A 16,835-nucleotide genomic window follows, 5' to 3' on the forward strand; every position below is an offset into this window, starting at 1 on the left:
TCTTTCATGGGTTTTGAATTTAAATCCGAAAAGTAGAATGACATTCATGTATATTATGATTCGGCCTGCCCTTGAGTTCTGTTAGTCTGATAACAGCCAAGAAGAGAGAAGAATAAAGAAGAGAGAGAGAGAGAGAGAAGAAGAAAAGTCTGGTTCGAATGAGAGAAAATACCTCTCTCATTTGGCCAGACATGTTTTATATTACTAGTATAATGGAAAAGACACGTGTGTCCTTACTTAAGTGAGGGACACTAGTTCTAATATTATATTATAGATTGGCAACCTCAACATAAGTATAAAGACAGAAATACCCCTACATTAACATTCCCCCTCAAGCTAGTGATTATATGTCATATAATCCCAGCTTGTTACATATGTAGTCCACTCTTCCCCGACTCAACCCTTTAATAAATAAGTCTGCCCACTGGTTCCCTGTGTTAAAATATGCAGTGTCTATCACTCCATTCAGCACCTTCTCTCTCACAAAGTGATAGTCAACCTCTATGTGCTTAGTTCTTTCATGAAACACTGGATTAGAAGAAATATGAACTGCAGCCTAATTGTCACAATAGAGCTTCATTGGAATGTTAACATTGTATCATATCTCCTGTAGAAGGTTCCTTATCCACACTAATTCACAAGTAGTATGTGTCATAGCTCTATATTCTGCCACTACATTGTTTGTCGCCACGATTGTCTGCTTCTTAATTTTCCATGTCACCAGAGTACCCCCAAGAAAAGTGCAATAGCCTGTGGTAGACCTCCTATCAAACATAGAACCGGCTCAGTCATCATTAGTATATCCTTCTATTTCAAGTTTTCCACCACTTTTGTATATCAAACCACGACCAGGAGCCCCTTTTAAATACCTCACAATTCTTAGAACCACATTTCAATGAGGAACCGAAGGTTTATGCATGAACTGACTTGCCACACTAACCGCAGATGAAATATCTGGCCGAGTAATGGTTAGGTAGTTCAATTTACCTACAAGTCGTCGGTATCTGACAGGGTCTTCAAACACTTCACCCATATCATTGCTTAGCTTAGTATTTGTTTCCATAGGTGTTTCAGTTGGTTTAGCACCTAACAAACATGTTTCCTCCAGCAAATCAAGCACATATTTCCTCTGACACAAATTAATACCATGCTTAGACCTTGCTACTTCTATCCCCAAAAATATTTCAATTTACCAAGGTCTTTTGTTTGAAAATGTTCCTGTAGAAAAGTCTTCAACCTGTCAATGCCCATTTTATCATTCCCGGTAATAACAATATCATCTACATACACCACCAGTAGGATTTTTCCTACCTGAGAGTCATAACTGAAGACGGAATGATCAACTTGGCACTGTTTCATACCAAACTTTTTTACCACCTCACTGAACCTACCAAACCATGCTCAAGGAGACTGTTTAAGCCCATAAATAGCCTTCTTTAGTCTGCATACCTTACCATTCTCCCCCTGAGCAACAAACCCCGGTGGTTGCTCCATATAGACCTCATTGAGCAAATCACCATGCAAGAAAGCATTCTTGATATCAAGCTGATAGAGGGGCCAATCATACATAGTAGTAAGAGATATCACAACACGAACCAAGCTTATCTTAGCAACTAGGGAGAAGGTCTTTGTGTAGTCAATACCATAGGTTTGGAAGTACCCTTTTGCAACCAATTGAGCTTTCAGGCGTTCTATAGTACCATCAGGTAAATACTTAATAGTATAAACCCACTTACAACCGATAGCCTGCTTCCTAGGAGGAAGAGTGGTGAGGTCCCATGTATCATTATGAGTTAGAGCTGAGAGTTCTTCCATTGCACGGCACCACCTTGGAGAGGCAAGGGTTTCCTAGACATCCTTAGGGACAACAACTGAGTATAACAAAGAGATAAACTGGCGATGGGAAGCGAAAAGGTGAGTGAGTGAAACATAATTAGAAATAGGATGAACGGTACAAGTGCGTTTACTTTTCTACAAGGCAATGGAAATATCAAGATCAGATATTGGGTTTGGGGCTGGTGTGGAGACAACTGCTAGATTTGTCGACGTTGATGGAACTGGAGGAGTAGCAGCCGGTACATTTGGGCGATGTGTATACACTTGACGGATAGGTGGCCGTTCAACAGGTAGTGGCACTGGAGGCAAGGACTTGGTCACAGCTAGAACAAGGGGAACAGAATCTGCAACTGGAAGTTGAAGAGGAGGTGATGAGGAGGAAGAAGCATCATCGGACTCCAAGAAAAATGTAGTAGATTCAAAGAAGGTAATATCAACACACACAAAGGAACATCGAGAACTAGGATGATAACACTTATACCCTTTCTGGGTCCAGGAGTAGCCAAGGAAGATGCACTTAATGGATCGTACATCTAACTTGTCCTTCCAGGGGCCCAGATTATGGACGAAGCAAACATACCCAAAAACCCGAGGAGAAAAAGGAAACAGAGACAAGGTGGGAAACAAGATAGTGAATGGGGAATGACCATCAAGGATAGATGGCATTCGATTAATCAAGAAGCAAGAAGTAAGCACCGCATCACTCCAAAAGGGTTTGGGAACATTCATGTGATGCATGAGGGATCGAGCTGTTTCCAAAATATGACGATTCTTTCTCTCAGCCACCCCATTTTGTTGTGGGGTGTAGGTACATGAGGTCTGATGTATAATGCCATGTTGGTCCAAGTATTCTTGAAATGATGAAGAGAAATATTCATGACCATTATCGGAACGAAAAATTTTAATGTGAACACCAAATTGGTTGCGAATCTCAGCATAAAATTTTTGGAAGATAGTAAACAACTCACTCATTTCTTTCATTAAATAGAGTCACGTCATCCTTGAATAATCATCAACAAAAATGACAAAATATCTATATCCATTGTATGACATCACTTTATAAGGACCCCAAACATCTGAATGAACTAAAGAAAAATGACTCTACACACGGTTATCAACCCTAGGATTAAAGGGAACACGATGATGTTTCTCCAACTGACATGACTCACAATATAAAACAGAAAGTTGACTCAACAAAGGAACCAAAGATTTCAAAAACTTTCAACGAAGGATGACCAAATCGACAGTGCCACTAGAGAGGAGAGAGAGATGACTGGAGAGTTGTTGATGTTCTTCCACCACCGTCAAGATAATACAATCCACCAGCTTCATGCCCTCCACCAATCTTCATCCCCGTCTTGAGATACTGAAAAACACACGAAGAAGGGTAAGAAGTAATAGAGTAATTGAGTGACTTTGTCAACTTACTAACAGACATAAGGTTAAACGGAAATTTAGGAACATACAAAACTAAGGATAAAGATAAGGGGTCATGTTAACATTGCCAACACCACAAATGGAAGATGTGAAACCATTAGCAAGGGTAATAGATTGTGATGTTGAACAATGAGAGGGGGAAGAAAACACACCTGAAGTTCCAGTCATGTGATTGGAGGCTCCAAGGTAATAATCTAGGGATTGGGTGTGGATGCCAAATAAACCATATCTAAGTGTGCGAAAGTAGCCATGTTCTGCTGAAATGAGGATTGGACAAACCTCCCATACTCATCACGGGGAACACTCATCATCTCCTTCTCGGGAACATCTGTGGATGTAGGAGACATCTGATCAACTGAACGACTCTCTTGTCTGAAACTAGTGTCACTAGTCATGGCATGATTGGCCCAAGTTGAGGGTGGACCATGCAAGTCATAGCAATAATTAATGGCATGCCCATCCATACCACAATGAGTACATCTCCTCGGACCCGAGCCATGTCGTCTGCCACGGGCTCCCCCTAAATCTCTACCTCCAGTACGACCACCACCACGGTTATATGTAGGTCCACCACCACCACTCCGGCCATATACCGGACCACTGCTACCACCACGACCAGACTGAGCTCCCTAAGCTCCACCTCTAACACCCCGGCCCCTCGATACTGCAAATGTTGATCTATCAGAAACATTAGAGTATTCAGTAGATTCAATGGAAGTCCTCCGAAATCGAGCAAACACCTCTTCTAAGGAAGGGAGAGCTGACCCTCCTAGTATCTGAGCCCGCATTGGTTCATACTCAGATTTCAGTCCCACCAAAAATCGAGTCACATCAAGTTGTTCTCTTTGTTGTTGCTGAAATTTGACATCATAAGTGAGGGGGTGATAAACATTCAACTCATTACGAATGTTTCTCATACTAGCATATTACTCCTCAAGACTTTGATTGCCTTGTTGTAAATTAAAGTATTCCTGATACAACTGATATACTCTGGTTGTATTGTCTTGACCAGAATACAACTTCTTAGCATGGTCCCACACATCTTTGGTAGTGTCAATAAACATGAAATTTACACTAATCATGGGTTCCATAATATTCCATAACCACGTGATAATCTGTGCATCCTCTTGTTCCCAGTCATCATACTCATGAGAATCAGTGGAGGGTTTATCCTCCCTTATGTGTTTCACCTTCTTCTTTGCCTTTAGAAAAACTTCTACAAATTTAGCCCAAGGTATATAATTCTCTCCATTCAGTTTAATGGAGGTCATTTGAACATTCAGGTAGTCAATAGGTATCATCACATTAGATTTGCTATCACTGCTATCTCTCATTGCTGAATTCTGTTATTACTGAATTCGACACACTACACACTACTTGATCACACTAATTACACTAGTTTCAGCACTTGTTATTGCTGAATATTGCACTCTTTACACCACAAACCCTACCCCACGACTACCTAAAATCTCACCACAGTATATGAGGACCACTCCCCCTTTGAATCACACAAAAAAATAGCATAAACCCTAGTACACTACAGTCCGAAATCCCACCATACAATCTAAAACATACTTCCTATTTGATTCATAACAAAAATATGCATAGAAATCTCTTACCTTATCACTTGAAAAACAAACCACACAAAAAGAAAATCAGACCACACAAGACATCCACTGCACCACACGAATCAACCCTCTTCTCTTTATCGATTAGGGGAGGGCTTCTTAGAAACCACAATAATCGACCATAAACAACACAACTTGAGGCATAGAGACTTCCAAGGGAAGAGGGCGACCACTCCTTTTCAACACTTTCCTTTATCTCCAATCGATGGTAGAGAAATCAAGAGAAAACCCTAGATTGAGTGCGCAGAAACAGAAATCTGGGCAGATCCGAATTGCTTAGTTGTGCTCTGATACCATATTTTGATTCGGCCTGCCCTTGAGTTCTGTTAGTTTGATAACAGCCAAGAAGAGAGAAGAAGAAAGAAGAAAGAAAGAGAGAGAGAGAAAAGATGAGAAAATGAGAGAAGAAAAGTCCAGTTTGAATGAGAGAAAAATTATCTCTCCCATTCAGCCAAACATGTTTTATATTACTAACATAATGAAAAAGACACATGTGCCCTTACTTAAGTGAGGGACACTAATTCTAATATAATATTATAGATCAGCAACCTCAATATAAATATAAAGATAGAAATACCCCTATACTAACAATGTACTCAAAGGATGACATAAAAAAAATATACAAGAGGATCATTATAACTATAGCATGTTAAAGAGATGCAAACTTGATAATTCTCTTTAAATAAAATGGAAGTGGTCACCTAGAGAGATGATTCAGAGAGCATGTTCTGATTCCTAGAAGATTGGTGAGCTATGGGCGTGTAATGTGGACTTCATCCAATGTTTAATTGTTTGCAGCACGTCATTGGAGATACCAGGTATTTAGATGGCCTTCTCGAATGGAGATTAGGCAAAATTTTCTACAGTGCACCTATGAGATGTATTCTCCATCTAACATCCAACAAAAAGTTTGATTTCAACCTTTTATTAAACGTAAAAAATATGAACCCTATTAGTTTCAAGGCATTGTCTAATTCAATCCTATAAAATAAAATAAATAAGTCATTCCAATTCAAACCCAATCTGAAAATTCAATTCAAAATCAATTGGATTGACAGAAAAAAATTAAAGAATTATGTTAAAATTAGAATTGGGATTTTAAGAAATCAAATTGGGTGATGATTAAAATAAATAATTATTAATGTGACTCTGCCCACCCAATAACATTTTCTCTGAAAAAACTTGGTGGGCGGGGGCAGTATTAGGCCATTAAGCCAATCTGGCTGTGCGTACAGGGGATGGGCTACCCCTAGATATAGCTATAGGGATGGAAAAAGTTCTGGGGACCCCCACGGCCCCACCCAATAACTTGGCTCCGCCCCTGAATGGAGATGCCGTAGAAACTGTCAGATTGGAAAAACAAGAGGTTTTCAGAAAGCATCAGTGCTAGTTGGACCCAATACAACATGTTCACATGAATAATTGCTCAGTGACAAATTTCGAGATCAATAGGCTGTTGAGGAGTATAAAGGTCTACGACCAAGATTGAAGCCTGTGAACCGACAAAGGAGATGCCAAGTTTCAAGCCTAACATTTGTTAACAATCACCTAATTAAGAAGTTCCAATCCAATTTTCACATCCAAAATTGTTTGACTTTGACATCCAATTGTAGGCTCGGGCCAATACCACACACGCGCATGGTGGAAGGCCGCGTGCAGAGAGGATCCAATGAAAGAGTCACGCAGAGCAAAGGCCGGCACGTCACGAGGCCAATAGCTCGGCCGCACATGGCAGCCTCAAATGATCACGCCCTAAGGCCGGATCACATCTTGGCCGTTCGCGTCCTACCTCTAGGCGGTCTCAAGTATAAATAGGGGGTGCCCTCTTGAAGGTGGGAACATCGCTAAGACTTTCCTCAATTTACCTTATTGCCCTCAGCCCATCTTAGGTAGTAACAATTGGCATCGTCTATGGGAACATTGCTAAGATTTCCCTCAATTGAACTTACACTCTAAAAACTTGTCTTAAAAAACTAACACCTAAACTTCAGCCGAAATGGCGAGAAACACCAGGAATGCTCAGAACTTTGTCACGATGGACCAATTCCAAGTGGTCCTTAACCGGCTTGACAACCTCGGACAGAGGCTAGACGAGGTGGGGTGCCCAATAGAGGGCTGCCCTCAGGGTGGCCACCCCGCTGGAAGCCTGGGGAACCATGGCAGACGAGTGCCTCCAGACCTGCTAGCCATCGGCCCAGTCGGATCCAACAGGGCCAACCCCTCAGAGTCCAACAGTAGCCGACGTGCCAATCAGCTACCGAGGACTTCCCGACCCCCTAGTCGACGAGGGGATGAATCAACACAGTCTCACGATCACCGCTGAGACCAAGGACACCGCCACCAACGAAAAAACCCCCAAGACGAAGGCGGGTAATCAGGCCACCACAGCCCCCCTTCAAGGGTCAAGGGCCGATGCTGTGCCTCTCCCTCTCGTGTGTCAAACCTCTGAGACCTCTTGAACAATATGCGGGCCAGAAGGAATGGAAACATACCCACATCGGAATACCCGGGTTCTCTAACATTTCCTCTCCCTCCACAGGTCTGACCTACCAGCCTTCGGTTACAACGGACCTCGAACTCATCAATCAGCCCTCGGCTCAGAAGCGAATTTGCCTTCTTGCCCTCAACCCATCCTAGGCAAAAACACATTCTATATGCGAATAAGATTAATTGATATTTTCCAATCTACACCGACTTGAGAAGTCAATTTAGATGCTTGATTTTGCAGAAACCGATTCTATACATATTAGTCATTTAATCATGAATTCGTGATTACTTTTTTTTTTTTTTTTGCAAAAGCCAACAGATTTTATTGTAAATCTCTCTTTCTCTCTCACTCAAAGGGACGATCAAATATATTGGGGGAATCTCCTCGTCTACCCATATTTATCCTATCAATTTTTAATTTTTATTATTTAATAATTTATAAGAAAATTTCCAAATGTTAACTTAACTAGTTAAGTTATTACTTTTGTATTAATTTAATAATATACCATTTTCACCAAAACAGCAGACCAATCATTAAACTACAAGTTACAACTATCTCCCAATGCAAGTTCGGACCTCCCAATAATTTCCCTATTTATTTGAAAATTCAAATATCCAGAGAATCAATTTGGGAGATTACCATACTCCTGAGAATTACATGTAAATTTAGATACACATGAACCATAAGGCTTACCTTTTAGTTTTTTTTTTTTTTTTTTTTTCAGCTCAAAATTAAAACTTGGTAGAATTTCTACAGAATTGAAAAAACAAAAAAAAAAACACAAAAAACAGCTTCCACGTACATATCCAAGTACTCCAAAATGTGGATAAATAGCGTCTCAGTGTAGTGTACCATCAAAAACAGTCCTCTATGCATTAACAGTCGATGTATTCTCACCTTTCTCTTACCAGTTACCACTCAAAGTATCCTTGTACATCTGTCGGAAGATACCAGCACTGTATGATCTACACATCACAGAACAAAGCCACCATTGTACATACAATTTACATATTGCATGGATTACACGACACTACATGCCATTATCACTGTATATTCACATTGCGGAGTAACAGGACAACACCCCACTGACCGATGAGGAGACAGTACTTGACTCAACAACTGTCTCAGTACATTCTTCTCGAAAAGGTATTTACGGTGGCATCTGTTCATCAAGTGCAAGTGGCATTCCAAAGAGATTGTACAGCGCAACAATTTGCAGTCACCTGTTTGAGTTTTTTAAAGAGGCTCTGGAACCATGAATAAAAAAGATTTTTCACAAAGCAGATTAAAGTAACCCCTTGGCAACAGTAATGGATGACTAGTACCTTTCTTTCAGGAAAGTGGGGTGGGGACCTTCAGAGCAGTTGAACCTTATATCAAATCATCCATGTTTTTACATCAAATCATCTTTTATAATCTCCATTTTCTTTCAAATGTTGTGAACAACTTACCTACAAAACTTGCTCTTCTTAATCCTCAAATTTTCCTTATGACATGATACAAAGCAGAGAAAAAAGAAGACAGTTCTGCCAACATATCCTCACCACATCAATCTTTATTATAAATCTCAGTACTGTGAGCTCCACTTTCAGGAATAAGAAGCAAAAAGACTTTCCCCAGGAATTGGAAAACACAAATTGGGCCAAAAAATGTTGTGATGAAAATGGTCATCAATGAATACTGATGTTTCCAAGTAGTGTCAACAACTAAATATGCTGGATACACTTGATGTGATTCAATTGTTTTCCCTATTTATCTATACACAAGAAATTATGGTTTCATGGCAGCAATCACAAAATTTACCACCATGGGATTCCTCAAAGAACGCCAAAAAAACTCTTCGTCTACCTACCTATCTTTAACAAAGTCGGACGTTTCCACTGTATGGTGAAGAGCATTCGAGGCATAGTGGCCAAAGATCATGCTGAAAAGGAGGCCCCAGAAGACATAACACCTATTCATTGGAGGGAGTGTCTGACAAAAGCATCTTCATAGTCTCGTATGTCATGAAGACAATACCCACACTTGGCACAACCTTGTAGTACTCTGGCAGAATCCCCCTGTAAAGGCCTCTTAGGCCTTCTGTCCGGATAATGTGCCTGAATGTCCCAAACAGGCCAGTCTTATAGACACGGGCTCGACCAGCTGCACCTTCCAACTGCATCCGCCGCCTCACAAGATCCAAAGGGAATGTTGCTGCATGTTATCAGCAGACAAGTGTCAAAAAGTGAACGAACAAGCCACATGTTAGAACCAATCAAAGAAAAAACAATCCACATGTTACATTACAAATTGTAAACCACCAAATGTTATTATTGATTCACTTCAAAGTTTGAATATTGTATGTAAATCTTGAAGGTGCTGGTAGTGCACAGTTTGTGCCCACACCGTAAATCAAATTGCATTGCCAAGAATGAGTCGCCATAAAATTTTGTAGGTTCTCAGCTTTGGTTCAGTAGCTCAGTTTTCTTTGTTCCTCTTTTTAACTGGAGCGGGGGAGTTCAGAAGCAGGACTTAATGATTCATTCCTACGTTAGGGCTGGCTAGAAAATACATTTATCAAGGGCTACTGCTGCAGCAATGTGCATATAATTATTAGTACACCACAACACATCTAAGTTGGAAGTTTGTGCCCACACTAGTCATATTAGCATGACTGTTAAATTGGTGATTGGTGTAAACTGCAAAGTTAACATCGGAGATTACAACCAGAAACTATTAACTCAAGAATGCGATGAACCCCAGGAAGCAACTCAACATTATGAGGCAACTAATGGTGGGTAAAAGACACTCATAATGCAAGAAATGCCTGAGGTGCTCAGCAGATGGACTTCTTGCCCCTTTACCAGAGTAGCAAACTCAACTGCCCCTAGTGTTGCTTCCTGCCATGCCCAAGTCAAAAATCCCCAGTACATAAATACACATTTGGCATATAACTGAGCTATTCCTAGCTGCATAAGAGAATATTACACAATCAATTCATGCAAACAATAGAAAGCATGAATATATAAAAAAAAACAATAGAAAACATGAAGCTCCAGAAATGAAAAGTTCAACACCAATAAAAAAAAGAGAAGTTCACATCTTTATATAATACCACAATTCTGCAGATTCTAACTTCTAGAATTTGACAGATCTAACAGTCAACTACCTAATGCAGTAATGCTAGATTCTAACTGAAAACTTAAGATTTGGAATTGAACCTAGCAATCATAATGGGACACAAAGGTTAGATCAGCAAAGCCTAACATGGCATATGCAAATAGTACACTACACATGGACCACACAAGTGAAGAAGATCAATGAAAAGAAAGTTTTGATGTGGAGCAGAGTTGTGATAGGACAAATCCTCATTAACAATCCTCAGGTAGCATAACATACAGAATCCAGACTCTAAATTCAACCATAGTCAAATTCTAAGAACATAAAATAAGAACCCAAACATCAGAGGCCAAAATATCAAGAGAATCAGAAAGAATGACCAGTAGCCTTATGAACTAACAAATTAGACATAATTATGCTACAAATAATATGTTTCACTAATCCGACCAACTTAAACGAACACAGCAAATTGACCAGGTTGGCATCTATTTAAATCTTCAAGAAAAAAAAAAACAAGTAATGACAATGACCAAGTATATGATATTTTGCCCCTTCTGATCAGTAAAATAGCAATCCTCAACAACAGCAGTACCAAACAGTTTATCAATCTCATTTTTTTTAAGATAAAATCAGGGTAAGAGGTTTTAGACCACTTACCTGTTGATGATGCAATGCCTGAAAGACTGCCACAAGCAAGGCTGACAAGAATAGCAGAATCTTGGGGCCTGATGACAATAAAATAAGAATAAGACTGGTAGACAATGTAAGAGACTATGAATGCAACTTTGAATATAAGAGCACTCAATACGTAGAACTTAATTATGACTTAATAATCACCTCTGTGACTGCCAAGAATATCTCAATGTCTCATAGACTGAAAAACTGATTGCTATGCTGGGTCCCACTCCCTGCATCACAAAGAGTCATAATTAAATCAGAGCTAAATAAGAAAAATAAGGATTATGCTATGAAGAAAAGCACAAGAGAAGCAGTATACCAACAATGTAGCTCCAAGACCTTTATACAAGCCAAAAACACCCTCCTCCTGGCTAATAGTACGAAGTGCATGCCAGATGCCTCTGTAGTAAATTATATTTGTCTGAAAAAATAGAATGTATATGCTGAGGTTAATGTCAAGAGAAGCTAATTCAAAGGCATTTTACATTCCACGCTTACAGAAACACAAAGAGGGGCAGATTATACTAAATAGTAAATACAGTAAAAGATCAAACTTGAAATTTTTTTTATCAATAAAACTTCGACTATATTAATAATATGTGGAAAAACAGTACAAGTTTAATTTGATGACCATGACATCAGTCCCAATACCAACAATATGTTACAGAGATGCCCAGAACAATTGCTGCCTTCCTGCCCCTTGTTTGGCAAGAAAGCTAGCCCATTTGCACTCCTAACCCATTGAAGTAAATCATAACTTTTTTATGGGTAACAATTGAAATTGTAATTGTATTAGTAGTAGAGAAAAAATAATGCCTGTATACCATGTGTTCTAAGCACTCCTAGATCGAGGATAGCAACTGCTACCTTAACCTTCCCCTTTTGCACATATCCAACTTACAACTGTCCCAAAATAGTTGGTCCCTGTGTGCTCCTTATTTGACCATTATATCACAATGAGGCAAAGTATTAGGAATCTGTGTACCCAAGAATAATTAATTACCAATTCCCCATCCAGTTGTCCAATCTCCATTGCATTCCAATATTGCAACTAGGAATGAGTGCACGTTGTTAGCCATGCCACTCCTCCACTACATTCCTATATTGCAACTAGGGATGAGTGCATGATGTCGAGAGCAAATTGAGGAAATAGGCATTCCTCCACTGCATTCCTATATTGCAACTAGGGAACATGGCTTTGTTGGGTAAATGGTTATGGAGGTATCCCCTAGAGAAAGAAAGGTTGTGGGTGAAGATAGTTGAGAGTATTTCCAGTTTCTTGGTGCCCTCACAAGCTTCCTCAGGTTTCGGGTGGAACTTGGGTCTTAGAAGAGCAGTTAGGGAGTCAGAACTGAATAGTACTTTGTCTCTTCTCAATATTTTAGGTGTCTTCTTAGATCCCTCTAAATCAGATAGAAGGGTCTGGTCTTTAACAGCCTCTGGAACTTTTTCTTGTGCATCTTATTTCAAAGCCTTAGTTCATCCAATAGGTCCGTTAGGGCAGCCTTTTCTGATTAAGGAAGTCTGGTGCAAACCGATTCCTCTGAAGGTTGGGAGCTTTTGTTGGGAAACAATCCTGTATAGAGTTAACACTTGCGGTCTCCTTCAAAGAAAGAGGCCTACGAGTTGTTTATCTCCCCACTGGTGTGTTCTATGCAAGGCTGAAGGTGAGACCAGTTGCCATTTACTGATTTCCTGCTCTGATACGAATAACATTTGGGAATGGTGTTCATCTTTGTTTGGTCACAGTTGATCTCCTCCACCAGATGTACAAAGCCTCTTTGCTCTTTCCTTGTTTAGTTGGTCGAAAAAAAAGAGAAAGAGTTATGTGGAGATGTCTTAGGGTTGTTGTTTGCTGGACCATCTGGGAAGAAAGAAACGGGAGAATTTTCTCCGATAGGGAAAGAAGACTGCCAAATATTCTGGAGCTGATTCAGATCAGTCATTGGCTGAAGAAGTCTCTGGGTCTCTTTAAAGATTTTTCAATGGATGATCTGCTCAGAAATTGGAAGGAAATTGCAAGTTCAGATCTGGTCAAAGACACTTCCTTTCCTGCTTGGACTACTCCTAGAGGGTTTGTTAAACTTAATTTTGATGGAAGCAACATGGGTAATCCAGGCCCTTCAGGTATTGGGAGTGTCTTAAGGAATGAGGCAGGAGTGATAATTGCTCTATTTTCGGGACCACTCGGTTTGGGTGATTCTCTGAAAGCTGAGATTTCAGCCGTTATTGAAGGAACTCAAAGGGCAATCGATCTGAATATCACAAATTTAGTCATAGAGGGCGATTCTAAATTGGTAGTGGACTGGCTGAGAAATGATTCTGCTAACTTTTGGAACTACAACAATGAGAAGAGGAAATTCAAATGGTTAACAAAAAACATTGAGGTGAAGGTAAATTAGGTTAAGAGAAGTGCTAACTCCTTTCCCGTTCGGTTAGCTAAACAAGGGGTTTATAGGGACTCTTTGTTTTGGGCTATCTTGTAACTGTCTTCTTGTTTTGTTGTTCTGTATGGTGAGATAAGAGTGTTTATCTCCCTACTCTTGTACCTGTGTTTTTATCTCTATTTTTAATAAAATCTGCAAGTTATTGATAAAAAGAAAACTAGGGATGAGTGCAAGTTGTCATCCATCCCACTACCACCTTGGAATCCCCTTCCACCATGATGCGTCTGATATTCAGTGTTTCACCTAGAGGGTTGCAATTGAATCAAGCTCGATTCTAATCGAGCTTGACCAATAAAAAGTTTGGCTTGATTATCTCATGCATACATATATACATAGTTGATTGTTGTGCATTTGTCAATTGGAATCTTTTTTTATATAACCTAAAAGAAATCTTATAATCGTTACTTTTTCATGCTTTTAACCATTACCATTACAAATTTAATTAATTACAATGATGCCATTGAATAAAACAAAAAAACAATCATTACTTGTCCTTTCTCCTTTTTTCATATTTGATACTAAACATGTAATTATTTACAATGGTGCCACTGCCAACTATTTACAACAATGCCACTAAACTTTTACCTTTTTCATATTTGTTAAATTGTCTCTCTCTCATTTTATTTACAATAGCGTCGTGTTGGGCCGTGCTTCTCTCCCCTGGGATACTTTAGGGGGTCGGCCCGACACAGCACTCGGCTCGAGCCCAAACAGGCCTACGTTGTGCCACAAGCAGGGCTGGTCTGCGGACCAAGTCTTAGACCAAGCTAGGCCACAAACCGGGCTAATCCATGTTTTCTAAAAATTTTGAGAAAAATAATGAAAAAGTTAACAAAAAAAAAAGATAAAAATTTAAAAAAGATGTTAAAATTTTATTTTATATGAACTTTAAAGTATACAATTGTTTATATATGCAACAATAAAATGAAATAATATAATAAAATTGAAAATAAAATTATATATTATATAACTATTGTATAATATACGGCCCAAACCTGCACGGGCCCGTGCCGTGCCACGGGCCAAGTCTTAGGACAAGTCGGGCCACGAACCGGGCTAAGCCATGTTTTTTTTATTTTGAAAAAAGTAATAAAATTTTTAACATAAATTAAAAAAAAAAAAAATTAACTAAAAATTTAAAAAGATCTTAAATTTTTATTTAGCATAAGTCCACATGGGCCCGTGCCGTGTCGTGGGCCAAGTCTTAGGTCAGGCCAGGCCATGAACCAGGCTAAGCCTGTTCATGGGCATGGTAGACCGATAGTTCAACCCGACCCACTAACAGGACTAAATTAATTAATTAAATAATTTGAGATAGCCTTTACCAATCTTGTGTTGATAATACATAAAGATTTATTTATTTATTTTACTAAATTATTTAATTAGTTAATAATTTAATAATCTAACAAATAATTATTGCTAGCAAAGTAAGACATGGAATCATGTATATATTTATATATATTTACACTCCCACTTGATTGTCTATTTATCTCATTTATTTTACTAAATTTATTTATTTATTAAATTAAATTAATTATTATTTAACTATTTACAAGTTTTCCACTATATAAAACAAAAATACAATGACAAAAGTCATCTCTCCCTCTTTCACTCTATTGCCTGATGGCAGTGATTATTTATTGTTTTATTTTATTAAATTAAATATATTATTATCCATAAATTTTTATTTATTTTAAATAGATCTTTTTTCCAATAAACTTTTAATTAAAAAATTTACCTTTCGCAAATTTTTTCCTATATAATAATTTACCTTTGACAAGCCACTTACCATCATGTTTTGTCCCTACAACACAAGGGCAATATATTTTTATATTCTATATCAGATAAAAATACACTATATATTATAAAAAATATCATATATTTAAAATATATAAATATATTTATTTTTGAGCTTTCAAGCCAAACTCAAGCTCATTGAATATTTAATCGAATCAAGCTCGAGCAGGAAAATATAGTTCGAGTCGAACTCGAGCTCAAACTTGAACCTAGTAGTATTTTAGTCGAGTCGAGCCAAGACATGCCAAAGTTCGGCTTGATTGCACCCCTAATAAACTATTAACAAGTCTACATTATTTCCAATGCATGTTCGACACGGACACTTAATCCACTTAGAAGAGTCCATACAGCACTGTTGACAAACTGGGATTGCCCAAACTGCACCCACCAAAATTCAGTTTCATGTCTTATGGTTTAGTGGAACTCATTCCACTACATGTAATGAACCAGAGCTGCAAGAAGATGCCACAAACCACCAGCCCCTAACATATCATCTGTGGAGAAAAGGGGCAAAAGTATCTAGTGTTTTTCAACCAATGCAGTACTCAAATTAAATGCTTTACATGATGGCTTCCTTGGTTCTTGCCTTTTTTTTGAATATCCTTCCATTCCTTTCTTCCCGAAGTGTTCCCTCCTCTTTCAAAAGGAAAAGGAAGGGATTAGGTATTAAAGTTCACCATGCTTTTTCATATGGGAATCAACATCAAGACCCTACATTTCATGAGCCACCATTCTCCCAACATATACCACAGTATACAGGAAGGAGTAGACAAGGGTCGACTGTGGTAATTGACAAAAATCAACATTTTAAGGACACTGATGCATCAGGGTAAAAAAAGCCCAAAAAATTGAACACAAGGGGAGGGGAGAATTTCACCACCAAATTAGTCCATGTTATGTTAGAATTTTTTTCTTTTTTTTTTTCTTTTTTTTTTTGGAGAGAGAGAGAGAGAGGTACCACATCATAATTATATTTAGGGTAAAAGTTTTTCTCTTCATTTTGGTCCAATTTGCAGGTTGGTGACCAGTAATTTATACTTCTGCAATCAATAGCTTTTTTCTCTTGGAAAACAAATATTTCATTTGCCTACTAGAGACGTAGAGGGATTTCATATCCAGGTGAGATTTTGTAACCTAGATGTTGATGCCTAGGGTTATCTTAGTGGTGTTGACTCTAGCATGTTGATGCCTGGGCTCTAGGCCAGGCAACATCTTTGCATATGACTGCTGAATTTTGAAGGGCATAGTACAATCAATTCATCAAGGGTATCATGCAAGGTAGGAAATGGAGCAAGGATTTGTTTTTGGTTGGACTCTTGGTGTGGTAATAGGTCATGTAATGCTTGCTCAACATTCTGAACTGGGGATAATAGTAATACCTTATTTCCACGTAAAGTTACAGGATTAGAAGTTAGGTGTAGT

General features: G+C 38.7%; 1 protein-coding gene across 1 annotated transcript in view; it reads right to left on the minus strand.

The window, feature by feature from the left end:
• Positions 1-9,041: 9,041 nt before the first annotated feature.
• The window catches only part of LOC104597072 (uncharacterized), a 30,278-nt gene continuing 22,484 nt past the window's right edge, over positions 9,042-16,835 (minus strand). Inside the window, exons 4-7 of the mRNA XM_010258465.3 lie at positions 11,489-11,590; positions 11,329-11,399; positions 11,149-11,216; positions 9,042-9,585 (exon numbers count right to left, since the gene is read on the minus strand). Of these exons, the coding sequence (XP_010256767.1) occupies positions 9,344-9,585; positions 11,149-11,216; positions 11,329-11,399; positions 11,489-11,590 (483 nt within the window). The 3' untranslated portion in view covers positions 9,042-9,343. The remainder of the gene's footprint in view (positions 9,586-11,148; positions 11,217-11,328; positions 11,400-11,488; positions 11,591-16,835) is intronic.

This window comes from Nelumbo nucifera, chromosome 2 (genome assembly GCF_055504915.1).
Source record: "Nelumbo nucifera cultivar China Antique chromosome 2, China Antique-T2T, whole genome shotgun sequence".
Taxonomy (NCBI): Eukaryota; Viridiplantae; Streptophyta; class Magnoliopsida; order Proteales; family Nelumbonaceae; genus Nelumbo; species Nelumbo nucifera.